The 27,382-nt window shown below is 39.1% G+C and overlaps 1 protein-coding gene across 1 annotated transcript in view; it reads left to right on the top strand.

The window, feature by feature from the left end:
* Positions 1-27,382, top strand: part of DNAH5 (dynein axonemal heavy chain 5) — a 252,364-nt gene that overhangs the window by 153,054 nt on the left and 71,928 nt on the right. The window contains exons 51-59 of the mRNA XM_025388138.1: positions 2,377-2,575; positions 5,192-5,364; positions 10,641-10,771; positions 14,293-14,446; positions 14,945-15,212; positions 20,867-21,098; positions 22,235-22,349; positions 22,601-22,777; positions 25,563-25,766. Coding sequence (XP_025243923.1) covers positions 2,377-2,575; positions 5,192-5,364; positions 10,641-10,771; positions 14,293-14,446; positions 14,945-15,212; positions 20,867-21,098; positions 22,235-22,349; positions 22,601-22,777; positions 25,563-25,766 — 1,653 coding nt within the window. The remainder of the gene's footprint in view (positions 1-2,376; positions 2,576-5,191; positions 5,365-10,640; positions 10,772-14,292; positions 14,447-14,944; positions 15,213-20,866; positions 21,099-22,234; positions 22,350-22,600; positions 22,778-25,562; positions 25,767-27,382) is intronic.

Here is a 27,382-nt window from a genome sequence, read left to right as displayed (position 1 = left end):
AGGCTAAGACAGGGTTGGCCTCTCTTTAAGCCTTTCTAGAGCTAAAGAAGTAATTAAGCAAATGGGTTTCAGGGGATTTCTCCATATAAACACACAGAGACACTTAAAATATCAACAAAACTGTTGATTAAGCACAAGTGTTGATTACTTAAAAAACCCACCGTTGTCCCAGATGCTTGCAATATAGGTAACCAAACTTGCTGATTATTTTTTCTTTTTTAAATTATTTGTTGATTTATTTTTAACTTTTATTTTAGCTTTGGGGGTATATGTGAAGGTTTGTTCCACAGGTAAACATGTGTCATGGCGGCTTGTTGTACAGATTATTTCATCGCTCACGTATTAAGCCCAGTACCCAAAAGTTATCTATTTGCTCCTCTCCCTCCTCTCACCTTCCACCCTCAAGCAGACCTCAGTGTCTGTCATTTCCGTCTTTGTGTTCATGAGTTCTCATTTTTAGCTCCCACTTATAAGTGAGAACATGTGGTGTATTAGTCCGTTTTCATACTGCCATAGAAACTGCTGGTGACTGGGTAATTTGTAAAGAAAAGAGGTTTAATTGACTCACAGTTCAGTATGTCTGGGGAGGCCTCAGGAAACTTACAATCATGGTGGAAAATGAAGAGGAAGCAAGGCACCTTCTTCACAAGATGGCATGAAGGAGAAGTGCAGAGCAAAAGGGGAAGAGCCTCTTATAAAACCCTCAGATCTTGTGAGAACTCACTCAGTATCAGGAGAACACCGTGGGGGAAACCTCCCCTGTGATTAAATTACCTCCACCTGGTCTCTCCCTTGACATGTGGGGATTATGGGGATTACAATTCAAGATGAGATTTGGGTAGGGACATATCATGTGGTATTTGGTTTTCTGTTCCTGCGTTAGTTTGCTAAGGATAATGGCCTCCAGCTCCATCCATGTTTCCATGAAAGACATGATCTCATTCTTTTTTATGGCTGTGTAGTATTCCATGGTGTATAGGTAACACATTTTCTTTATCCAATCTGCCATTGATGAGCAGTTACGTTGATTCTGTGTCTTTGCTATTGTGAATAGTGCTGCAGTGAACATTCACGTCCATGTGTCTATAGTAGAATGGTTTATATTCCTCTGGGTATATACCCTGGGATTTCTAGGTCAAATGGTAGTTCTGCTTTTAGCTCTTTGAGGAATCACCATAGTGCATTCCACAATGCTTGAACTAATTTACACTCCCATCGATAGCATATATGTGTTCTCTTTTCTCTGCAACCTTGCCAGCATCTGTTATTTTTTGGCTTTTTAATAATAGCCTTTCTGACTGGTTTGAGATTGTATCTCATAGCGGTTTTGATTTGCATTTCTCTAATGATCAGTGATGTTGAGCTTCTTTTCATATGTTTGTTGGCCACATGTATGTCTTCTTTTGAGAAGCATCTGTTAATGATATTTTGGGGAAAACTCACTTTCCTTCCTGCAGAGAAGTGAGAGTCTGTTTAGCAGCGTGAATATTTTAACTTGATTTTTTTCCCTCAAAGTTATTTACAAGTTAATGGAATTGTTGAAGTCAGTTCTCAAAGATTACTATTGAAGTATCCGTTTTTGATGCTTATTTTAAATCAGCATAAACAATTCCAGCAATTGATGTTATAATAAACTTTTGTCTTAACTGAATCATTGAATATACTTCACTGAACTCCTTTTATATTCAGGCAACCAGATAGCATTCTATCACTAGTAATGCAATGGCCTAAAAATCTGTAACCTGAAAAATGTTACGAAGCTAAGAAATTTCCACCAGTCTTTCATATAAAATAATGAGCTTACACATACATTTGTTGTTCTTGCTATATAAACAGGAGTATTGAGCAATTACTTTCCTCAACTTGCAGTTAACTTTGGGCCTTGGATTATCTGGATTAGGTGCTGGCTTTCTTTTGTTCAGATAATCCAGTTTTTGCCACAAATTTTATTCACTTTGTGTTAAGTGAATACACCTTTGTAATTTTTCAGTTGTATACATGAGAGTTGTTCATGTTTTATATCTTATGTTGTACTCTGGCCACATGAATGTAGATGTCTTATTAAAAGACTAATTTTTCACAAACTGAAGACTCTTACGTAGAATGTTAGTTTGTTGATTGGTCAGAGCAATTTTCAATATTATTGTTGGAGGATTTTTTCTTCTTAATTCAGAGACTGCAAATGAACAGACTACTTTCTATTTAATATACTTCAATGATACCCATTTGAAGTGAAGTTGAGCATATTTGAACCCTAACTTTTTAAAATGTTGCATCTTCAATCAGGAAGAAGAATACTCTACAGTACTGTCAACTTGAATTCCCAGTTACGGCATAATAGGAATTACTAACACATTTTAATTATACTTTCAACAGGACCTGTTAAAGCTCTGGAAGCATGAATGTAAACGTGTTATAGCTGACCGTTTCACAGTGTCCAGTGATGTGACCTGGTTTGATAAGGCTTTAGTAAGTCTGGTAGAGGAGGAGTTTGGTGAAGAGAAAAAACTGTTGGTCGATTGTGGAATTGACACATATTTTGTGGATTTCTTGAGAGATGCGCCTGAAGCTGCAGGTAAACTATTGAAGTGGAATTTGGAATTCCCCAAAAGGTGTTCCCTAAAGGGAAATCTGAAGACAGAAGATTCAGTTTATGGGTGTTGAGTTTCTTTCTAGTAAACTTTACTGATTCAAGCCTGAGACATAGTAGATGCTCTGTAAAACTAGGATGAGTGAATAAATGCATGATCATGGAGTTTAAAGATGAACTATTTTATGCATATCATGCTTGGATATTAAAGTAGAGTGGGGAGGCAGGATAGGGTAGGAGAGAGTGCACAGGACTTGCAGTCTGGCAGATAGAGGTGAGTTTAAGGAAGGAATCCACCACACATTAATTAGCTGGGCATCTCGGCACTCTCTTGAACCTCATTCTCCTCATTTATAAAAGTAAAAGTGTTACTATATGCATCACATGCACCATGGGGAGTCCATGAAATGTTATCTGTAGAATGGCTTGGGCAGTCTATGGCCCGTAGTCACTGCTAAATGAAAGGCCGCAAATATAATTATAATTATTATTATTCAGGTCATCCTGAATGTTGAAAATAAAAAGGAAAACTTCCAAATGTATGAGAGGGTCATTAAATGTAATTGGAATGAGATGGCTGATGTGGGGCAAGCTTTTGTGATTATGGTTCCAGGGGAAATTGAGATATATGACTTTTCTTATGAAAAGAGGCAGTGCTCCACTTTTTTCCCCCCTCAGAAGCAACTAGGCTTAATTAAAAATATTTTTCTTTCATTTAATAACCTCTTCTAATACTGAGGATGGATTTTAAGTTAATTTGCAGATTTTTAAAAGCATGTTTAAAAATATGCTGTGTATATCTTGAAAATGATTGGAAACGACTAGGCAGTGCCTCTCTAGATTTGATAACCATAAGTGTGATCTGTCAAAAGTTTCTGAGTGACAATTGCAAAAGAATGTTTATTTCTGGCAATGCAATTGGAATGATCCTTCTACAGAAAGAAGCTGACACATTTTATTTCAATCAGGTCAAACACGTACAAAAATCCTGTAAGAGGAAGGGCATCTTACAAGATAATTAAAATTTATGTAATTTATTCCCTGTAATTCAGAAGGATAAATAACCAGATTATGATTTTTCAAGGACCAAAATACAACTGCTGCATTTTGGGGGCCTGGGGGAGGGTCTAGAGACAAATGCATAATCTTTTGTGTCATTGAGACACTTTGTTTCTCAAAGCTTGATATGGGCATTTATAAGAGTTGTGACTATTGGAATTTGATTAGTGAGAGCTTTGCAGATAGGTCAGTCTTAATGATTGTGTTAAACCATCTCCTTGTTTGTTATCAAAAGGTTAATATAGTATTATGTTAGGACACAGTCAATTGAAAATAATTATACGCCGTAAGATTTGAAAGATCCACTCATTCTTCTTGTATCCGGTGAAATTCTAAGTTGTTATTGGTATATTCAGCTAATGTGTCCCTTTTTTTCCCCTGCTACTGTTAATTGATTGTGAATTTATAGATGCCCCATTTAGCTTTTTCTTGGGTATTATGATTTTTTTTTTTTTTTTGAAACAGTCTTGCTCTGTTGCCCAGTCTAGAGTACAGGCTTGTCTTATGGCAACCTTGGCTTCCTGGCGAGTTTCCTGCCTCAGCCTTCTGAGTAGCTGGGACTACAGGCACACACCACCAGGCCTAGCTAATTTTTGTAATTTTAGTAGAGATGGGGTTTCACCATGTTGGTCAGGCTGGTCTTGAACTCCTGACCTCAAGTGATCTGCCCACCTCGGCCTCTGCTTTGTAGTTAATACTGTAAAAGTGTTAAGCTGGTATGTTATATATTTCTAATTTTTTAAAAAAGTATATCGATTTTAATACATCTTGCCCTAGTGAAATAATCTAATATGTTTATTCATTTAGGAAATTGTTTTTCTATTTCTCTCAATCCTCCACCCCATATTATAAGTCACTTCTATTTTTACCACTGACCTGAGATTCGTGAATTATAAAAATTTCCTGAGTAAACACAATAATTTTTTATTTTTATTCTTATCAGTTATGTAATTCTTTTTTTTTTTTTTTTTTGAGACGGAGTCTTGCTCTGTTCCCCAGGCTGGAGTGCAGTGTCGCGATCTCGGCTCACTGCAAGCTCCGCCTCCTGGGTTTACGCCATTCTCCTGCCTCAGCCTCCTGAGTAGCTGGGACTACAGGCGCCCGCCACCTCGCCCGGCTAGTTTTTTGTATTTTTAGTAGAGATGGGGTTTCACCGCAGTTATGTAATTCTTAACTTCCCTTGCTGATTCTGACATTCAGTCCCTACTGTTTTGACTTTCACTTGACCATTAAGCTAATATGTCTGGGAGGAGCTTTGAAATGCCAACAATCAGTTGTGGGTTCAAATTCAATTCAATGACGATAACATTATTTTAAATTGACTTGCTAGATAGGAAAGTACAGAGCCTGCATATGATCACAAAAATCCTAATGCTTCTATTGTTTCCCTTCTTCTGTTTTTGCAAAATGCACACTATGGCATTTTGCTTAAAATGAATGTTATTCAGTGTTAGGCTGTAGAGCTTTGATTGCATTAATTTAGGTTGAAGGCAAAATGCAGGTATTTGAAGAAACTTAACTGATTCTTCTTTCCCACCGAAGGTGAAACGTCTGAAGAGGCTGATGCTGAAATGCCTAAAATGTATGAGCCCATTGAATCTTTTAGTCGCCTAAAAGAGCGTCTGAATATGTTCCTGCAGCTGTATAATGAGAGCATCCGTGGCGCCGGCATGGACATGGTGTTCTTTGCTGATGCCATGGTTCACTTAGTCAAGGTACGGTAGCCACTCCGAGTAGTGCCTTGTGGTAGTGACAGACATTTGGTTTCACGCCAGAGTCCTCTCCCTCTTTTATTTTCATTTCCTAGGAGAATCTTCAGTTTAAAATTAGACTCCATGCTATATTCCAATTTAATTTCTAAGCTGAATGCAACATGTCGCACCTTATAGGCTTGAAATAAGAGCCTGTGTAGTTTAAATGTGTGATGTGATAATTTTATTCAGTGTTTCTATATAGCTTCCAGCTCCATGGTTTCACCACGGAGGCTGAATATGGTTGACATCTGAGTTCAGAGCACAGGCAAAGTCTGCATCTTTTTGTATCATGCAAAGAATATCCTATAAAAAATAGTACATAAGCCTTGAGGACATTATGTTATGTGAAGTAAGCCAGACTCAAAAGGGCAAATATTGTATAATTCTACTCATCTAAATCCCCAGTGTAGCCAAAATCGGAGACAAAAAGTAGAATGGAGAATTCCAGGGATGGGTGGAGAGGGGATTGGGGAGTTAGTGTTAAATGGGTATGGAGCTTCAGTTTTGCAAGATGAAAAGCGTTGTGGAGATCAGTGGTGCTGATAGTTGCACAGCAACGTAAATGTACTTAATGATACTGAACAATATACTTAAAAATGGTTACAGTGGTAAATTTTAGATTATGTGTATTTTACCATGATTAGAAACAATAATTTAAAAATAGTGTATAAACGGTTGACTTTGAGATGAAAATTCTGTTAGAATGAAATCCACCAGGAAAATATAATTTCTATTCTAGTTTGTCATATGAGAAGGGGTTCCCAACCCCTGGGCCACAGACCAGTACCTGTCTGTGGGCTGTAGGGAACAGGGCTGCACAGCAGGAGGTGAGCAGCAGGTAAGCAAGCGAAGCTGAGCTCTGCCTCCAGCGGCATTAGGTTTTCATAGGAGCGCGAACCCTATTGTGAACTGCTCATATGAGGGGTCTAGGTTGCGCGCTCCTTATGAGAACGGAATGCCTGATGGTCTGTCACTGTTTCCCATCACCCTCAGATGGGACCATCTAGTTGTAGGAAAACAAGCTCAGGACACCCACTGATTTTACGTTATGGTGAGCTGTATAATTATTTCATAATAAATTACAATGTAATAATAATAGAAATCAACTGCACAATAAATGTAATGCGCTTTAATCATTCCCAAACCATCACCCACCCCCGCTCCCATCCGTGGAAAAATTGTCTTCCACGATCCTGGTCCCTGGTGCCAAAAAGGTTAGTGACTGCTGATATGAGTCGTTACCGTATCCATTTTTAGAACAGTTGATCCTGAAAGGTTGGAAGTAAAATGTATTATTTTGTTTGAAAACGTATGTGACTTAATTTATCTACAGTGCAAGATAATGCCATTTAAAATCCATTGTTGATATTCTCACTTTGTTGATATCAACTACTTTTCCAGACTACATCCTTTTAGTTAGAAAGAAAATGATTTGACCTTGTCTTCCATGATCTTAGGTTCAACCATGAGGAACCACTGCATAATTACAAATTGTCACCTCTAGAAATTACTGAATCTACAAATGGAGGGGGTTTTAGAGGTTATCTAGTCAACTGTTCTGCTGAATATAGGGATTGCCTGTCTGCTCCTCTTCCCTGCAAGAAAGTGAGAAAAGCATTTCTGCAAGGCTGGAGTAAGTCAGAGAGAGGGAAGGAAGACAGAGAGATTGTTCAGGAGTTGGGTCTCCCCAGCACGAGGGCACTTGGCTTGGCAACTCTGTGGATTCGTAGAATCTGAGACATCTGTACTGAATTAGGAGCTCAAATATTCTTCCACAGCCAACTATAAATAACATTTTGAAATGAGCTCTTAATTTATAGTCGATTAAGTGTTGTTTCAGGAAGAATAAACATTATGTCATTTTTAATAATTAAAAGGAAGAAAAAGAAAAGGGAAAATGTATTTTCTAAGTGAGTATCACCAAAGGCAATTTCATGACAAATTGCCTGCCTGCTAGAGACCAAATCCGATTGACCTGGGATTTCATAGCTCAAGCTGAAGATGCAGTTATTTATGTTAAGTGTCGTGCTTGAGCAAGTTCACTGGAACTGCCGTTTTCTCCATGATTCGCAGCCCAGATGAAGAGTGAGGAGGCTTTCTCGAAACACTTTGGGTGTGATGTTGGAGGTGTGAAGGCCTCGGTGCTGCGGCCTCGCTGGTGTTTTCTCTCACTCTCTGCCTCTTGTCTGTCTGCTCTGGAATTGGCCGAAGAATCCGTGACTAGAGTTTTTGAGCTAAAATGTTGCATTCCTCTCCACTTCCCCGCTGGCCCTGTCTTCTCTCATCTTTTGTGCACAGCGCATCCACTCTCTGTGTCATGCTGCTGTGAGCCTTGAAATACGTGGCCTAGTTACACGGCACGATAGAAGCCAAGAGTCAGAATTGCAGGCAAAAACTGCAGCAAAACAGGATATGATATGAGACCAAGCCTATTTCTTAGTTCCTTTCTTAGTTAGAAACTCAATTTTCTTTCAGTACAGCGTATCTGTGTGATGCCTCTTTTGTCTCTTTGGTGAAAGTTCAAACCATGGTGTACATGGTTTTGCATCATCTAGTTCCTGCTTACCAGCCAGCCTCCTGAGTCATGCTCTGCCTGGTGTGTGATCCAGAACAACAGGCTGCTGGTGGGTAAACATATCATGATCCTGGAGCGCCTCCCCAATATGCATTCCCCAACCATTATACCTTGTGGAAAGTTTATCTGTCTGTGTGTTTGTCTCCCTATCAGAAGATTAGACTCTAGTCGGGTGGGTTCCCGTCTTAGTGACCTCTGTCTTGACAGGATGGACCACCGCTGAGAACCACACAGAGAATCTGGATACATTGTTTGGAATTTAATCAAGTCCCCCAGATAAGTCCTAAACAATCCTTTGCTGCCTTATTTCCTGATATTTCCATATCCCATACTGAAGTTCTCACCTCAGGGGACACTGTAGGCCTTTTGCTAATTCTGAGATTTTGTGTGTCTCACTCCTTCTGAAAAGGTAGCTCAGCCCGTGCCTGGCACACCACCTTCTTTGTGTGATATACTTCTAGTCATCCAGGTCAAAGTCCAGCTCTGCACCTAAGACTTACCTCACCCAGGCGGGGATGTTTCCCGGCATTCTTTCCTCTGGTTGCCCATCACTCCTGTCTCTGTGCCAGTGCTCACCGTGGCTCATGACCCCAGCCTCTGTCCCCTGTTCCAGTGTGAGCTCCTGAAGGGCAGGGTGGACATTATTCATTTTTGAATACTCGCTGATGAAATTGAAAACGCATATCTCCATCACACAATCTGCGTATAACAGGACAAAATAGCCGTATTTGAGGGTCTCGCTGGATTTAACTAGATTATGAGGTTTTGAGTCTGCTTTGCAAGCCTTCTCTGTTCACGTATCTGTTCCTTTGTCAGATATGTTTTGCGGGTTTACCATGTGTTGGAAACTGAGAATAGAACATTTTAATATAAGACCTTGGCCCAGTTCCAAGTAAAGGTTTTGGGATGAAGATTCCTTAATATCTAATTAACAACATCTTGATATATCCACCCACATCAAACAAAGGAAATGATGATGGTTGAAAAGTGGCAAGCAAGGAAAGGCACAGAATGTTCTAGTGTGGCTTCCAGTAGCTCCTTACTTGCCCCGTCTTTCCTTCCTGAAGCTGTGTCAGGGGAAGATCTGAAGAGGCATGTATGACCCTCTCCACTCACAATGACTTTGGCGAGAATCACATAGAGGAGACAAGCAGGAGGCTGGAAAAACAGGGCATATGCACTTGCCAGTCCTGCAGGTTCTCAGGTCCACATAGAGATGGAAAATATGTTATCCTTTTCCCAAGGTTCACACTAAACTGGGGAAAGTAATTCAAAACCAGGCATATTTTCAGCAGGAGTAGAATGTACTGCAGCTAGTGAGGGAATTCTGAGAAAGGATGTTTAACAAAACCTTGGCAGAATGCAGAGCCCCAGTGACTACAGGAAGGTTCCCTGGCCATGGAGAAGTGACCCCTTCCAGTCCCTGCCCAGCCTCTATCATTCTTCTAAGAAAGGTGGACATCGCAGTGATACCCCTAGGCTCAAACTGCAGTTAGGAGGGAAAGAGAAACAGTTCTCGCATAAGGAGAACATCAAGGGGAATTCTATACTCAGTCTCTCCTGGGTAGGTTTGGAAGACTGATGGTGTCATTAGTCCATTCAACACAAACGAAGCCAAATAAACATGGACTTCTGCCACAAGGGGGCTGTGGAATAGTCTGGGGCTATTGAATAGCGTAAAGTGGCCCCCCCGGCCAATCTATAATCACTTATTGGTAGATATCTTAGGTATCACTGTCTTTGCCAAGTAATAGGAGGGTGTTTATGCTCATTTTCTTTCTTTTTAAAATCCCAATATCTATACCACATGTATTAGTTCATTTTCATGCTGCTGATAAAGACACACCCAAGACTGGGAAGAAAAAGAGGTTTAATTGGACTTATAGTTCCACATAGCTGGAGAGGTCTTAGAATCACAGTAGGAAGTGAAAGACACTTCTTACATGGCGGCGGCAAGAGGAAAAATGAGGGAGATGCAAAAGCAAAAACCCTTGAGAAAACCATCAGATCTCATAAGACTTAGTCACTACCACAGGAACACTATGGGGGAAGCTGCCCCCATGATTCAGTTATCTCAGTTATCTCCCACCGGGAGATAATTCCCACCACAACACATGGGAATTATGGGAGTACAATTCTAGATGAGATTTGGGTTGGGACACAGCCAAAGCATATCACCTTATTTTGGGGGGTTTTCTTCCCTTCAATTTAAATTTGAACGCTTTTCAAATGTGGAGGATATTCTAATCAACCACATGCCCTGCATGCCAAGGGTAGACATTGTTCTGACATTTCTGTTCTCCTTCCTATCATACCCTATTAGGTCGGACCAACTAACAGGAATCCTCAAAGTCCCCTTTAGATAGATATCTCCTTTAAAAGCCAGAGCAAGCACAGTCTGGGCTGTGTGCTGACTTTTCTGCCCTGGTGTCCTCCTGGTTTCTAAAGGCATACCCCATGGTTCCCACCCCATCTGATGCAGCCCGACACTGTTCTATTTCAGAAGTGCCCTCATTCCTTCAACCAGTATATCTCCAGTCTGATCTTGAGACACCTATATTTTCCAAAATAATAATTATACCTCATTCATATAGTGACTAAATAGGAAAAGTAGAACATTTACATGTTGAAAGATACATGCTTTTTTTGTTCTGTATTACAGATCTCTCGTGTCATTCGTACTCCTCGGGGAAATGCCCTCCTGGTCGGGGTGGGCGGATCAGGAAAGCAGAGCCTGACGAGGTTGGCTTCATTCATTGCCGGCTACATTTCCTTCCAGATCACTCTGACGAGGTGACAAGCTTTTACTTTAACTAACCTAACATGGATTTTGATAAAAGGTGCTCAGAGGCCACCTGAAGTTCAAATGCATTTCCCTTACATAAAAGAGTCACAGTCGTTTTCCTTCTTGAATGTTGACTTATCATCTTCCTCTGTCAACCTTTGTCAGAGACCATAAACATTTCATATTCATAACTTGCTTTTGAAATATTTCGAATTCTCACTTAGTAGCCGCCTCCCTGCTTTTATGTTATATATGACAGTGTCTCACGTGCACTTCTTTTGGTGAATTTCAGAAGAAAATTGTCCCTTTTGAGTGTTAATTCAGATTTCAAGAATGTTAGTACGGTGGAAAAATAGATGAATATTGGTTTACTCATTCAAACGTTTCAAAATGGTTATTGAACGCTGCCTATGTGTTAAGCCCTGGCTAGGTGAGCGAGGTGAGTATAGCTGTATCGTCAGGGACTTTGTAGCAACTCAAGGGGACAGACAACTAAGCAACCAACTCACCCAATAAGGTGTGATTCATAGGCACCATCCATGATAAGGAAATACATGCAGACCAAATCCTATTGAAGCTTGAGGGAAGAACTCCCAACCTAGTCTAGGGGATGATTAGAAAAGACTTCCTGGAGAAAGTGATTAAACTGAAACCTCGATATGGGAAGACTGAGAGCAGAAGAACAGTAAAGTGTGTTCCAGGCAGAAGAATCAGCACAGGTGAAGTCAGCCCTGGAAGAAGTTAAATACTACAGAGTGTACAGTGTAGGGTGGCAAGTGGGAATGGAAGAGACATAGAGGCCTTTTAAAGTGAAGATAAAAAGTCAGACTTCCTCCCAGAGCAATAGGAAACCATTGATGAGTTGCCCCTAGGGAGGACATGTCAAGTACATTTTATATACAGAAAATAGACAGATGGAACTAAATTGGAATAGTTATAAGGCTGTTTCAGGGGTCTGGGCAAGCCATGATGGTGTCATGAGTAGCAGCAGTGAGAATGGAGAATAGAGAGTGGAGATGGAAGAGATCATCAGGAAGTTGGAGCTTCAGGGCTTGGTACATCCTGGTTTCTGGCTTGGGAAACTACCTAGATGGTGCTGCTACTTATCAAGACAGGGAAACTCAGAGGAGTTGACCACAGATGTGGGTGTAGTGCAGGGAGAAAACATAATTAGCACATGAAAAGTGAACATGAAGAGATAAACAGAGGTGATTCGGAGAGGTGAAACAGATTTTTCAGGATTAACCAAGATAAGGTTAGAACCAGGAGGCCAGTTTGGGAAGTTAGGCTGGGCTGAAAATCATTTGACATTAATTTCTAGGTGTAGGAGCAAGAAGTCGGGCACTGATGAGCAGAACATGTTGCTGACCTGTCTCATTGAGGGAGGCCCATAGATACCTGCTAGGATGAAGGCTGAAAGTTACTAAGCATTGGGTTTGGAGATTCAAATATTTAAGCTATTGTTACACTTTTTGTTTTGTCTGACCTATAGGGTTCTTCTTGGAGAATAAATCCAAAGATTACTGTTTAATTCAAGTACTGGGACAGAGAGGAATAATTCTAGTTACATTGCGTGTGATTCTTCTAGTTTTTGGTTAGGAACCAAGCTACATGAAAGACAACTTGTACAGGAAAGGGATGGGAGTCAAATTTTTGTTCCTAACATTCGTATAAAACCTTGTAGTTTTCAAAGCACTTTTATATGCATGAGCTAATTTGATCTTCAAAAAAACCTCGTGAGTTAGTAGGACAGATAGCAGCAGCCCATCTTGCAGCTGAAGCTCAGAGAGGCTATGGCTTGCCCATCATCTTGGATCTATCTGGGAATTGATTGTAAGACTTCCAGTTTCTAGTCTGGTGTGACTTTTACTGCACCACAATGGCGCAGCCAGCGTATTCAACCACAACTCTCACTGTGGCAGACTAGTTCCTCTACATGTCACACCAGGAATGATCCATTACTGATGAGACGAAGGGCCAGGGTCTTTCTTTCCTTTTCATAGCTTTCAAGATGTTATCAAACTTCTAAAGGCTTTGTACAGCCATGTGGCTAAGGCTGAGATGCAAGAGCCTCTCACTTGGGAAGCACGACTATTTGTTAGGTGTCTTAGGTCATATTATTTGAGGCAGTGGGCCCTTGAGATCCAAGAGACTGGGTTGAAAATATTCCCCATATCACAAGAAGCTGGGTGAGATGTTTTCCTTTTCCTTTCTCTCTCTCTTTCTTTCTTTCTTCCTTCCTTCCTTCCTTCCTTCCTTCCTTCCTTCCTTCCTTCCTTNCTCTCTCTTTCTTCCTTCCTTCCTTCCTTCCTTCCTTCCTTCCTTCCTTCCTTCCTTCCTTCCTTCCTTCCTTCCTTTCTTTCTTCCTTTCTTCCTTTTTTGGAGACTGTGTCTTTGAATTGTTTTCTGATCTCTTGAATCTCACTTCTCTAAGTGTCTTCTAGAAGTATTTGTATTTTGAGTTCTTGGATGTCACTTCTCTAGGTGTCTTCTAGAAGTATTTGTATTTTGAGTTCTCGGATGTCACTTCTCTAGGTGTCTTCTAGAAGTATTTGTTTTCTGATGTCACTTCTCTAGGTGTCTCACTTCTCTAGGTGTCTTCTAGAAGTATTTGTTTTCTGATGTCACTTCTCTAGGTGTCTTCTAGAAGTATTGATGCATGGTTGTGATATTTCCAATTCTAGGGTATAGGTTACAGAAGTTAGAAAAAGGTAGAGTTAAGTATTCACTAGTTTTAAAAAAATCAGATGGCTGTTTGCTCTTGCACTCTGAATTCTGAGTTTATTTAGTGACTAAAGTAGGAATAATAATTTAGTAAGTCTGAGTCTCCAGAATTGGGATAATTTTATTTATACTTTTGGCATAATGTAGCACTCCACAGTGGGAACTCTCTAATATTTCTTGACTGTAGGTTTATTTCCACCTAAAGATCACTTTGGGTAATTAGAGAACCTTCAGAGTGGGATATTTCATAACTTTTCCAGGTATTCTAGTACAGTATACTGATTGCTCAGAAAACAAGCTCATTTATGTATAATACAAACGTGCAATGATGATAATGGTGTTGGGGGATGAGGAAGGCATTGTTTATAGCATGGCATCTCACCCACCCTGTATAACCAAAGCTTGCATTTATTTAGTTTAATTTGTGAATTGTCATCTCAAATACCCATTGCCAATCAAATATCAGTAATTGAATTTGACTTTTCTATTATCATTGTCAAAAAATTTTCAAAATGATACATTTTGAAATGTAATGACATCTGGTTGTGGTAAAAATTTTATTTTTGTTCCAGGTTGACTTTTCAGTATAGTTTTTTTTGTGCAAAAACATTAATTATAATGTTTTATGAAATGTGGAGTTTTAAAAATTAATCAGTAACATTCATATAGAACACATACCTATATGATGGAACAAAATCAGCATTTTTTTTTTTTTGGTGGCTAAATGGCATAATGCATTGTTACAAGGTTCTTTCCCTCTCATGAAAACATTTTGGCTAATGACAAAATGAAAATATTTCTTTAGATCCTACAACACATCAAATCTGATGGAAGATCTGAAGGTTTTGTATAGAACGGCTGGTCAGCAAGGCAAAGGAATCACTTTTATTTTCACAGACAATGAGATTAAAGATGAATCATTTTTGGAATATATGAACAATGTTTTATCATCAGGTGAGGTAGGAATTCGTTTATTCTTTATGTGTTTTATCCCTTCAGATTTCCTCCAACTTAGAGCTCTACATATTTTCTTCCGTTAATGGCATGAAAAGTGCTATTGGGAATGGGTATTAAGTCATCAGTATGAAGGATGGGTTTTTCTATTGGGTTTTTGAAGAATAAAACTCTACATCAAAATTTGGAGCTAGGCATTTAAAACATCAGTGAATGATCCAAGTAACAAATGAAAAAAACAGAAGGGCAAAGTTAGAAAGAAAGCTAATTAGATTTTTGGCATGTCCGTTTACTCCCTCCCAGAGCTACAACTTTGCAGTTAATAGTAGAATCATTTGTTTATTTTAAAACGTGGTGTATTTCATCTTGAAAACTTTCAGTTAATTTTCGTTAGGTGAGTTCGAGAACACAAACGGAGAAAAGACATTTATGTATTAAGCTCTACATTTTGATCTATTTTCCTGTGTGTGTACTGAATTTGCATGCTTGTACTTCTTTTTAAGGTCTCTAATCTATTTGCGCGAGATGAAACTGATGAAATTAATAGCAACCTGGTGTCAGTCATGAAAAAAGAATTCCCCAAGTGCCCTCCTACCAGTGAGAACCTGCACGACTACTTCATGAGTCGGGTCCGACAGAACCTTCATATTGTACTCTGCTTCTCGCCAGTGGGGGAGAAGTTTCGAAACAGAGCTTTGAAGTTCCCTGCCTTAATTTCAGGATGCACAATTGACTGGTTCAGCCGATGGCCCAAAGATGCTTTAGTTGCTGGTTAGTATGGGAATGTGTATGCCAGGCTTCTGGTTTATAGTGTTTACTTATTTATTTACATTCTCTGCTGTTTGCTCTCTCTCTGCTGAGTTGAGTAACTCATTCTGTCCAATATTTGAGAATTTCTATTATAAGATGATGCTCTTTCTTGTTTGGTAGCTAATTTTTCTCAGAGTGTGGTTTTTAGAGAATGAGGTATTCAGTTTGTATCCCATTGGGTTAGTGTGCAAGGATTCTAGTGTTTTCAGGGATGCTTGAAGTCTCTGCCTCAGTTGGATCTCCAGGCTGGCTCCAGGATGTCACAGCAAGGCACAGAGGTTTAATTTCATGGACAGCATTTGTGTTCTTTTTAAGTAGGTTTGTTAGCCCAAGAGTAGTTAAAGCCAAGTATCTCTTGGCTATTTCCTTCTCAAGGCTGCAATGCTGAGAATCAAAGAGGAAAACATTGTCCAGCAATTATCTGCTGGTTTCTGTCCTTGACAAAAGATGTTAAGCAGCATGGTCTCTGACTGCACCCTTTGCTGCTTCTGCTTCTTTCTGATCTTCCATGCCATGGATCATTAGTGCTTCGTTACTTTGCAAATGAAATTGGAACATAAAAATAGTAGAGGAGAGGTTAGAGAGCATACATTTAGCTTTTTGTTTTTTTGTTTTTTTGTTTTTTTTTGAAAGCTTTTGGTGAGAAATTGTCTGTTGATATTTTAAAAGATGCACATACCCAGGTCTCATCCCTATTACATCAGAACATCAGGAGGACCCTGATTCAGGACAGTAGTTTTCAAACTTTTAAAAATGTTTTATGCAGAAGAACCCTATTTCCCAGTAATACCTTACAAGTAGTCCTAGTAGATAACACAGTGAAAAGTGGATGGGGGTTGTGGGAGGAAGTGTTCTGGAGCCTCATCCTCTTATTCCCCACTTCTGCTGCCCTCACCATTTCCTCTACAGCTCTGTGGTACCCCGTCTGAGAATGACTGATTAACCAAGAGATGCCCTTTAGAGAAGGAAAAACTGAAGAGTGTGAAGTTGAGGGTTGCCATAGGTGGAAAAGTTAGTAGGATCAGTACTGAGACTGAAACCTAGGTAATCTGTCTGTCTATCTATCTATCTATTTATCTATCTATCTATCTATCTATCTGTCTATCTCTATTATGTATCTAAATATCTATCTGTTAATATCTATCTATCCATCCATTATCTATCCATCTATTATCTATTATCTATCCATCCATCCATCCATCCATCCATCCATCCATCCATCTATCCATCATCTATTTATTGATCATCTATCAATTACCTATTTTTAAAACAAATTCTTATCTACTGGGGAAGTTTTATTCTCAGTGCATCACTATTGACAATAGTGGTTTTCCAATCTGTGGCTTTTAAACACAGACTATTTTGACATGTTTGTGAAATAAATGTACAGCACAGTTCTGTCTTTGGTCTTGTAAAGTTTGAGAAAAGACCAGTGATTTAAAATTTAAAGTCCCATAAAAATTTAAATATAACTGGAGGTAAGATTTTAAAACTCAAGTAGGATATACATGCAGAGCACAGATCAAGAGTATTTCAGAGCTGTGTTAAAGTTTATTATGAAATACAGTTATAAGTATGCAAGTACTTCATAAAATGCTCTGTAAGGTATTATCACTAACAATAAAAATAACAATTTCAGGTGACAGATACTGTAATATGCCATAATTGAGATGATTTAAATATGAAGCTCTTTTTGTTAAGTTCCTATTTCAGTCATCTCTTCTTTTGTAGACAAAGGTCTTATTGATCCCTCCTTTGTTAATTTCTCATTGTCCCATTCTTTTAAATCTTATCACACCAACCCAAACCAAGATTACACGGAGGGCAGAGAAACTTTCCTTTCTTTATCCTCAGTCACTAGCAAATATCCCGACCTCGATGCATGAATCTATTTGTTCTTTTATTCAGAACGTACGTATTGAGCTTCATGATGTTATTGGACAGACTCAAGACAAGACAGACTTGTTAACAGACGCAAGACAGACTCAATTCTGTACTCCAGAGTCTCTCCCCAGGAAAGCTCATCCACATCCTCCTTTATAATATGTGCCATCAATTTTTTCTCCAGTCTAGTCTGTCTCCTGGCTTGAAATCTGTGTAGTCAGCTGCCTGCCTGGTCCATTCTTATGGATGCTTCACAAGTTTCTTAACCTCAAAATGTCTGAAACTCAAAATGTCTCCCCCTTTCAGGAAGGGCCATTATCGCTCATCAAACTAGGCAACCTGAGACCCCTTTGTTGTCAACACCTCCCCTTTCCCCAGCTCTCAAGTCTTACCCATCACCAAGTCATCTCCCTTTCTCTGACGTCCTAGGCCAAGCTATCATTGCTGCTCACCTGGAAAACCCAAATAGCTTTCTAATGATCTCTTCACCTCTTTCACTTGTCCCTCATCCATCTCACATTGCAGACAGAAAAAATGGCAAAAACACAAATACCCGTGCATTTGTTTCTGCTTAAAACCTTCCATGTCTTCCTGTTGTTCCTAGGAAAAAGCACAACCTTTAGCATGACCTTCATGCTGGGAAGAGCTGACCCTACCTACCTCCCCAGCCTCTCCTGAGGTCCCTTTTCCTTCCTGCTCTGTCTTCCTGGATCCTTGAATATGCTTTTTTAAAATTTATTTTATTTTATTTTATTTTTTTTGGCGGTTATTTTCCATGCAATGCTGTCCTCCTCCCATTTCTCCCCACCCACTCCTGCTTTGTCTGGATAATGCCGGCTCAGCTAAATGTCATCTCTTCAGGAGAATCTTCCTTTGCTTCCCTCCGTTTCCCCACTAAGCCAGGTCCCCTGTTATCCATTCCATAGCACTCTGTGCCTTTTCTTCTTGGGATTAACCACAGTGTGTAATTTGTGTACCTAGTTGTGTTATTTATTTGATTAATGTGTACTAGACTAAAAACTAAATTAATGTCTGACTAGACTAAAAACTCCCATGAGGTCAAGAACTACACATCCTTTGTTCACAATTTCAGCAGCTACAGGTGTTTGATACTTATGATGTTGAACGAATGGATCAGACTGTGTAGAAATTCATCATCTTTCCATAATATGGCCTTGATCACTTGCAGTCTTTCTCTAGTTCAACTTTGGATATACCTCTTTGCCCTCTGAACATGGTTTAGTCATCCTTTTCTTTTCACACAAGTCCCTCTACCAAGAATATTCTTCTCCATCTTTTTTATTTATGCAAGCTCCAAGGCTTAATCAAGATACATCACATCCTTCAACCTTCCTCTGTTCTCTTGGGAATATTTGAAATTTTCCCATTTTCTTGGACCTCCTGTATCTATAACATTGATGCTTTACATAATTTACCTGCACATTTAAATATTTTTAAACCTTTTGATAACCAGTAATTTTTGTGGTTATAGCTCCAATTTAGTCTATTTACAGCCTGCATACTACATAAATATTTGATACTATGCTAGTCATAGTAATGGATAAAATAATTAAAAGACGTAAGACACGGTTTCTTTCTTCAATAAATAGAAAATCTTGTTGGGAAAATCAACGTTTCCACACCCAACAGTAACCTGCGTAATGTTTTCCTGAAAGAATAGCATCTGTGAGGATTAAAGTACTTATACGCTTAGGGATTTCAGTGTTATTTATTCTTTTTAGAAAATTAGCAACAAGGTTTCTAGAAAGACTATTATTTTCGTTGCCTTAAGGATATTGATTCTGAATTAAATTATTATCTCCAGCTGCATCTAGAAAGAAATATATCATTCGTTTGTGTTAGCATTTCATTTGGATCATAAGAAATATTTCCAATAAATAAAAGTATTATGTTATTAATACTTTTAATAACAAATTAGAAAAGTGTTTCTAATTTAAAGAAGCCCCTAGGGCTGATACTGGATTTGGTAGTAATTTTAATAACTTTTAAATACCTTTGGAAAAAAAGTGAGTTTTTTATATGTATGAATTTAAATGGACTGAATCTGTTGACGAATCATTTAAAGAAAAATATGCTTTACTTTATGTTGTAAAATGCCGGGAGGTAGCTCCAAAACTGGCATTGCTGCCTTGGTGATGGGATATTGAAGATGACAGAGGGTTTTCTGGCCCCTTGACTGAATCTCAGCAGGCACGGGTCACTCTAAGAGGGAGTGTTCCGTTTCTCTCTGTAACCTTTCCTGCACCAGAGAGCCTGGGTCTGTGGAAAAATATACTTAGAATCCATCCTGATTTTATTCTCTTTGTCTTTTTGGAGAGACAAAAAGACAATTTGCTACGTAAAGAATAAGGTCACCATTATTGATACTGTCTGTTCACATAAGAAGGAAGAAAATAATTACGTGATAAATACAAAGAAGTTTTCAGAAAGTGGGCACTTCCCCGAGAATATCCCATAATGCCAAGTAAAGCATTTGGCATCATGCCTGGCACATGGTAGACACCGCAGCCATTGTGGTTAACACCTACACAAAATGTGTCGTAAGTGTGAATTGTTCTATGATTCCAGTGCCCAGACTTGAACTTCTTAGAGTTTAAACAGTTCTTGGTACTGGTTGGCTAAATGAGAAAATGTGACTTTTGATTATCTTAATTATTGCCTTTCAGTGTATGGTAAACTGTTTTTGTAACCAAGCTGATGAATTTTCTCTATTATTTACATAAATATGAATACAGCCCCCCAATAACAACCTTAAGAACTTTAGTAATTGAGTACTGATGGTGATAAATACTATTTTTATGTCTTTGCCTTTTTAAGCCTTGCTTACTTGATTCATTTTTCTCCCATTTTATTGATCATATTTCTCTTTACAATACTTACATACATAGGCTGTTTCTTCTGAGATACATAGAAATGGTTGTGATAATTTTAACTGCATTATGTGTGACTCTTACAAATTCCCTGGGGTTGAGACCAGGTTTCACGTTCCTCTTTCATTCCATGGCACCCATTTCTGTGGTGGCTCTGCAACAGGCATTCGGTGTACGTGGTGATTGATGAGCCTATTCCCATAGCAGGGAAGGCTGTCTTAGAATTGGTCCCCCATTTGGCGCTGTCGGGAAGGTAAAGGTCTCCAACGGGAGATTTTTTTTACCCAAACATTCTTAAAGAATACTGTAAATGAGAACTGACCACAAATGACCAGCTGCCACATTTAAGAACAAGATGACTCCGGCATAAAACAATTTAGTGATGAGCGTTTCCACATGCCAAATGCAGTCAGAGCCAGGGGGGAACTAAGGGTATGACAGGTTCTGAGTGACAAAATAAATGGCATTGTTAAATATGAGTACCAGGTGGGCACTGATTTCTGAGTTATTTGTACCATTTGTCCTGATGTAAGCCATAAAACAGGTTGGCTGCTGACCAGAACCTGCAGCTGTGTAGAAGAGATGTCTCTGCACAAGCACCAGACAACAAAGAGTGATGAGAGGTTTAAAGTTTTTTTATAGTTTTATATATGAAACAGAAAATAAAATTGTTGATGTTATAGGCCTGGGACCAAAAATGCCGACATAGATCGACCTAGCTGGGGCTACAAAAATGGTTTGCATTCCTAAGAAATGTCTAAGTATTAGAAGTAAACAGTTAAGTTTTCAAAGGGTAACTTACATTCATATTTCACACACTGTCATCTTTATGCTCTCTAGTGTCTGAGCACTTCCTCGCTTCCTATGATATTGACTGCAGTTTGGAAATCAAGAAGGAGGTGGTCCAATGCATGGGCTCCTTCCAGGATGGGGTGGCCGAGAAGTGTGCTGATTATTTCCAGAGATTCCGACGTTCTACCCATGTGACGCCCAAATCATACCTCTCCTTTATTCAGGGCTATAAGCTCATATATGGAGAAAAGCATATGGAGGTACAGACCCTGGCCAACAGGTAAGTGTGATGTTCATATACAAAGCTATATTAAAGCCGTGGCTCTCGACCAGGGACAGATTTGCCCTGGTGAATGTTTTGCAATGACCAGAGACATTTTTGGGTGTCACAACTGAGGCGGCAGGGCAGGGGAGGGGTACTGCTGGCATGTAGTGGGTAGAGGCTTAGGGATGCTGCTAAACTTCCTGCAGTTCTTTTCTGTCACAACAAAGAAGTATCCAGTCCCAAATGTCTGTGGTGCTGAGGTTGGGAAACCTTCCTCTAGAGCCTATTGACTATCCCTTGCCCAGTAGGATAAACTATTGCCAGGTTTTTATGTGGCCCACTGCTTTCTGTAATATTGAGTGACTTCAGGATAGAAGTAATAGACCTGGAAGGGAGTTGCAAATGCAGACATCCCCTCTTCCCTCTTCTCACCCTTCTCTTCCCATCCCTTCTGAGTGACTGAGAGGGAAAAGCCAGGTTGATGCATATGTTCACTGCCTAAGGAGCATCCCTGCTTCCCTGAAGTTTCTTCCAAATGTCACTGCTCTGCCCTATGCTTTTCTGAACAATCAGATCATCTTCCTGAGCATGGCTAGAATGAGCCAGGGTAAGGAATCCCTGGGTGGGTGGTTACATGAAATGACCCTGAGGGTTCCCATCTTTAGGGTCACATTATTTCAGGTTCAGGCAGGCAGCTAGTTCCTTCCTACAGCTGTTTTGATGGCTTTAAATTTGTTTCTTAAGCCCACATCATTCTTCTTTTAATTTCTTTAGTCTCTTTTGAAAAAACAGGCATTATTTTCCTTCTTCCATGACGGGGCTTCAAGCATTTGAAGTCTATCGTCATTTAGTCTAATGTCATTAAGTATGTTTCCTGCATGATACAGATTCTAGCCTCATGGTTCCTAATTTCATGATGCGTGTTCTAGCAGGTTCACTGTTCTTGCACGAGGTCTGTGAAGAACATACGTATTATCCGTCTAGAGTCAAGCCTGGACCTGTATCCTTTTTGCTAAGCCCTCTTGGGTTTGCTACTTGCATACATGCAATCTTCAGATATAACCATTACTACTCACTAGTGGACCAGTACTTGAAAATTGCATCCGAGTCCTACACATTTTAACATTGTTTGCTTGGATTTTCAATCCCAGAATGAATACTGGATTGGAAAAGCTCAAAGAAGCTTCAGAGTCTGTTGCAGCCTTGAGTAAAGAACTGGAAGTGAAAGAAAAGGAGCTACAAGTGGCCAACAATAAAGCCGACACGGTGGGTGGGCATTTATACGTGTGCCACATTCCTTTTGAATTCCAAGTTCACAAGTGTTAATGGTCTATACATATTCAGTGGCTTTAACTATCAAATTATACATTACTTTCCATTGGAATAAAATACTCTTAATCTTATGTATAAAAAACTGGGTGAGTGGACAAAATCAACAAATCAAGGCAAAAATGTGCATTTTCTGCTGGATGTTTAGTACTTTTTGACGAAGTATTGTTTGCTTTATATGGAATTAGGTCTTAAAAGAAGTGACAATGAAAGCACAGGCTGCTGAAAAGGTCAAGGCTGAGGTACAGAAGGTGAAGGACAGGGCCCAGGCCATTGTGGACAGCATCTCTAAAGACAAAGCCATTGCTGAAGAAAAACTGGAAGCAGCAAAACCAGCTTTGGAAGAGGCAGAAGCTGCATTGCAGGTACATCTATGTGATATAACAGATGTCAACTTTAGGGCCTAAGAGGCAGACTAAGGCTAAAAAGATTAATAACAGCAAGGAAATGCTCTACTGCTTCAGACCAAAGCTCTATCCACTGGAGTGATTCCAAGTAATATTTTCTGCCAGAGACTTTATTAGCTCTTTATGGATTTTGCATATTCTACTTAACATCTCACTCTCTTCACTCATCAGTGTTGGGCAGTGCCATATACTGGTGGTCAAGAGTCCTGGCTCCTCATTTCAACTCTGTCATCAATAAGCTGTAATGCTGGAAAAGTCACATCAACTTTCTAAGGCAACATTCCCTCACTCATTCATTGAGGCCATTGGAGTAGGTGATCTGTAAGATACAATGTTTTCTGTCTATGAATTACCCAACTAAAGAACTACTGATGTGATGTAGCTCATTAATGAGAGAGTTTGAGCAGGCTTCCAATGCAATTAAACAGTAGAATTGTGTATTAGTCTGTGTTCACACTCTATAAAGATGTTACCTGAGACTGGGTAATTTATAAACAAAAGACTCACAGTTCCCCTTGGCTGGGGAGGCTTCAGGAAACTTACGATCATGGCAGAAGGTGAACGGCAACAGACTCCTTCTTCACAAGACAGCAGGAGAGAGAACAGGGGAAACTGCCACTTTGAAACCATCAGATCCCCTGAGAACTCACTCACTATCATGAGAACAGCATGGGGGAAACTGTCCCCATGATCCAGTCACCTCCCACCAGGTCCCTTCCTTGACTGTGGAGATTACAGTTTGAGATGAGATTTGGGTGGGGGGACAGAGCTAAACCATATCAAACTGTGTGGCAATACACCAATGGCAAAATTACAAAGGAGGCTGGAGTTTGAGAAAATGAAATGAGTTTAGTGAACTAGGCCACACCTTAAAGGCTGGTCCAGTTTTGAAGACTCACTTTTACTAAGAGAGTTCCAGGTATGTACGAACGCTAACATTTTGACATCAGGTTACCTAAATCTATACAACAAATAAGATAACAAATCTTGTGCAGAGAATGTGTCTCTTCCTATCTTGATATTAATCTGACTTTAACCAGCTCAGAGCAAAAATAAAAAATATCTCCAGATGTTAGATAACTGTTCTATTATTGCCACAGCATATAGGAGATTATATAACAGTCATATTTCTTGGCCTGCAGAAAAAAGAGGACTTTAATGCTTAGGTGAAACAGGTTGAGTTTTTGTTCCCCTCTCCAACTTCTTTTACCTGGGCATCTAACACAGCTGAGCACCATTCTGTTTGAAAATTATTTTTAAAGCTAAAGTAAAATAAGCATGCCTGGCCCTTACATTTTATATAACTTTAATTTGACCCTACCCTACTTTCCTCACTGTCTGCTGTTCTATTTTTCTCTTTTCTTTTATAGCTGCGCACCTCAAATAAAGGTCTGTTTGCCATTTTCAGTTCCCTACTACACATTCACCCTAACTTCCAGCTGTCTGTCTTTCATAAATGCTAGTATTAATATATTAAAATAGGCTGGGCTTGGTGGCTCATGCCTGTAATCGCAGTACTTTGGGATGCCGAGGTGGGCAGATCACCTGATGTCAGGAGTTTGAGACCAGCCTGGCCAACATGGTAAAACCCTGTCTCTACTTTAAAAAAAAAACAAACAAGAAAAATTAGCTGGGCATGGTGGCGTGTGCCTGTAGTCCCAGCTATTCAGGAGGCCAAGGCACGAGAATCACTTGAACCTGGGAGGGGGAGGTTGCAGTCAGCTGAGATTACGCCACTGCACTCCAGCCCGGGTGACAGAGTGAGACTCAGGTCTCAAAATAAAAAACAAAAAATAAATGCAAAACTATATATATACAAACCTTTTCAAGGTATGTAGTTACATTCCTAATTGACCAAGTTTAGTGTTTTTTCTTTTTCCTCAGTCCTTGGAGAAAAAATCATTCACTTTTACTAGAAGGTCATTGGTTACTGTCTTTTGATAGAAAGGATGCAAATACAAACCAGATGGATGTTTTGAAGATCTGGAAGGAAGGAATATATACTATTTGTCCTAGAGATAGGATTGTTTCCAATTCTTACATTTAACATTTTTTCAATACTTATTCCATAGTGAGTTTTAGGCGATTAAGCAGTTATTATCAACCAAAACAGGTGTATGTGACTATTAAATCATTTACTCTGTAAGAATATATGTACTAGAAATTGAACGGAACTTTTCTAAGAGAGAGCTTCGTAAAATTCATATTGCTCAAGTCCCGTCATTTAAAGGTCAGTTCCCAGCTAAGAAACCTCTAATTATTCAATCTGTCAGCCCTGCGGCTACCCTCTGGTGTCGGTCCACAGTGACAAGCCTGAATTGTTTAAGAGAGAGAGGCAGATTCTTGACCTACATAGCTAATGAGTAAAAAAGCACTGCAAATACTGTAATTTTCCTGGTTTTGAACCTCGAAATCTACTTATGTGCTGACTATTCTTTTTCTTCCAGATTATATCTTTCTTTTTTCTGGCACAAAGCCATCTGTGCACTTTTAGAGAAGTCACAGCTCCTGATCTGCTCGCCAACATTTCCTTCCTCTCACTGCTAGTTTGAATAGTATAAATTTGAATTTGTTGGGACATGGTGTTTCCTTGGGATTAAATATGCATCTAGACCCCATGGCTCTGCATCTAACTTAAAACAGTTTTCTGTCCTCTGTTGAAAAAGCAGCATTTGGACATGTAAGGTTTGCTTGTCTGTGCTTTCCTGTCTGAGGTTGGTTGATCCTTCCTTTCATCCCCCAGACCATCAGGCCTTCGGACATCGCCACTGTCCGCACGTTGGGCCGTCCCCCTCATCTCATCATGCGGATCATGGATTGCGTACTGCTGCTGTTTCAAAGGAAAGTCAATGCTGTCAAAATTGACCTGGAAAAAAGCTGTACCATGCCCTCCTGGCAGGAATCCTTAAAACTGATGACTGCAGGGAACTTTTTACAGAACTTACAGGTTGGTAGTTCAGTGGTGATGGGCTAAGAGGGAACTCATTCTTCACTGGCATAGGAGTCCTTTTGGTATAGTAAGTTTCTAAAGAAAGAATTCACTCTACATACATGTTTTTTTCAGAGTAAAACTTTCTGTTTTGAATATAAAACATTATTAGCATTAGAGTTTTTCCTGACAGATTTTAGTTGTATTAAGGCATCATCAGTGTTATGTATACTTCAATAAAAGTTAAAAAAATCATTTTAAGAAGACAATAAGTGTGTGTTTATATTATATTCACATGAATACAAATATATACAAGTATTTGTATTTTGCATTTCTCAGTAGTAATTTTTTAGTGTTAATTTACAGCTTTTTTAATTTTATGAGATAGAACTTAACATGAATAAATGCACAAATTTTAAATGTATAGCTTGATGAATATTTACATATGTATATACCTATTTGTGAACACTGGAAGAAAATCACATATTTTCAGGCCCCAGAAATCTCTCTTGTGCCCCAACCAAGTCAATAACTTTCCTTAAGATAATTGTATCCTTACCTTTATCCAGATAGTTCGCTTTGCCTGTTTTGAAATTTGCATATATGAAATAATATTGTATGAACGCTTTTGTTTTGACCTCTTTCATTCAACATGTCTGTGAAATTCATTCTTTTTGTTGCAAATAACAGTCTTTCCTTTTTCATTATTATATAGTTTCCCAGTATATAAATGTGCTGTAGTGTGTGTGAGAAATGTTTAACAACTGATTCTTAAGGGAGAAAGGAAAAAAAAAAAGCAAAAAAAAAGCTCTGATTTGAAGTCTTGCCATGGTGTAAGCACTCCCATGATGGCTATTTTAAGCTGCCAAAATGATGTTGCTGCATCTAGAGTTGAGAAGAGGTGCATGGTAGTATGCCATTGTGTAGCGTTTCCACCATATATATACAATAGTTGTAAATGACCTCAAAAGCACAGATGATAGTAAAATTTAGTCTCAGAATTAGCAAGTTATGAGCTTTGACTATAACCTTTGCTTGAAATATTGTTTATTTAATTGTAAGCTTATATATTTTAATTTTTGATAACGACTGAGTCTAACAAGTTTGTAGAATTCCTGGAAATTTAACAATCATATCTTCCAAGCCTGTTTGAACCAGCACCAGTGTGAAACACTGTAATATGCTTCATTTCGTTTGTCCCTGTACTGTTGATGAATTTTTGGGGTTAGTATTAATTTATGGCTATTATAAATCAAGCTGCTGTGAATATTGGTCATTTGGTGGCTCTAGCTATGCATTCCTGTTGGTTTCATGCTCAGGAGTGGAATTTCTGGGCCTTTGGTTATACACATTTAATCAGCTTTGGTAGGTAGTGCTGAAGAGTTTTCAAAAATGGTGTGTCAGTATATATACCCACCAGCAGTGTGTGAGTTGCTCAACATCCTCACTGTTTTCTACTTTTAGCTACTCTGATGAGTTTGTAGTGGTGTCTTATTATTGTTGATTTAATTTGTATTTCCCGACCTTTCCATAGGCTTATGAGCCTCTGGGGAATTCTTTTGTTAAGTGCCTGTTGGAATTGCTTGTCCAGTTAATTTTTTTTTATTACTTTGTAGAATTTCCTTATATATAAA

Source organism: Theropithecus gelada, chromosome 6 (genome assembly GCF_003255815.1).
Source record: "Theropithecus gelada isolate Dixy chromosome 6, Tgel_1.0, whole genome shotgun sequence".
Lineage (NCBI taxonomy): Eukaryota > Metazoa > Chordata > Mammalia > Primates > Cercopithecidae > Theropithecus > Theropithecus gelada.
This window is presented reverse-complemented; position numbering and strand designations above follow the sequence as displayed.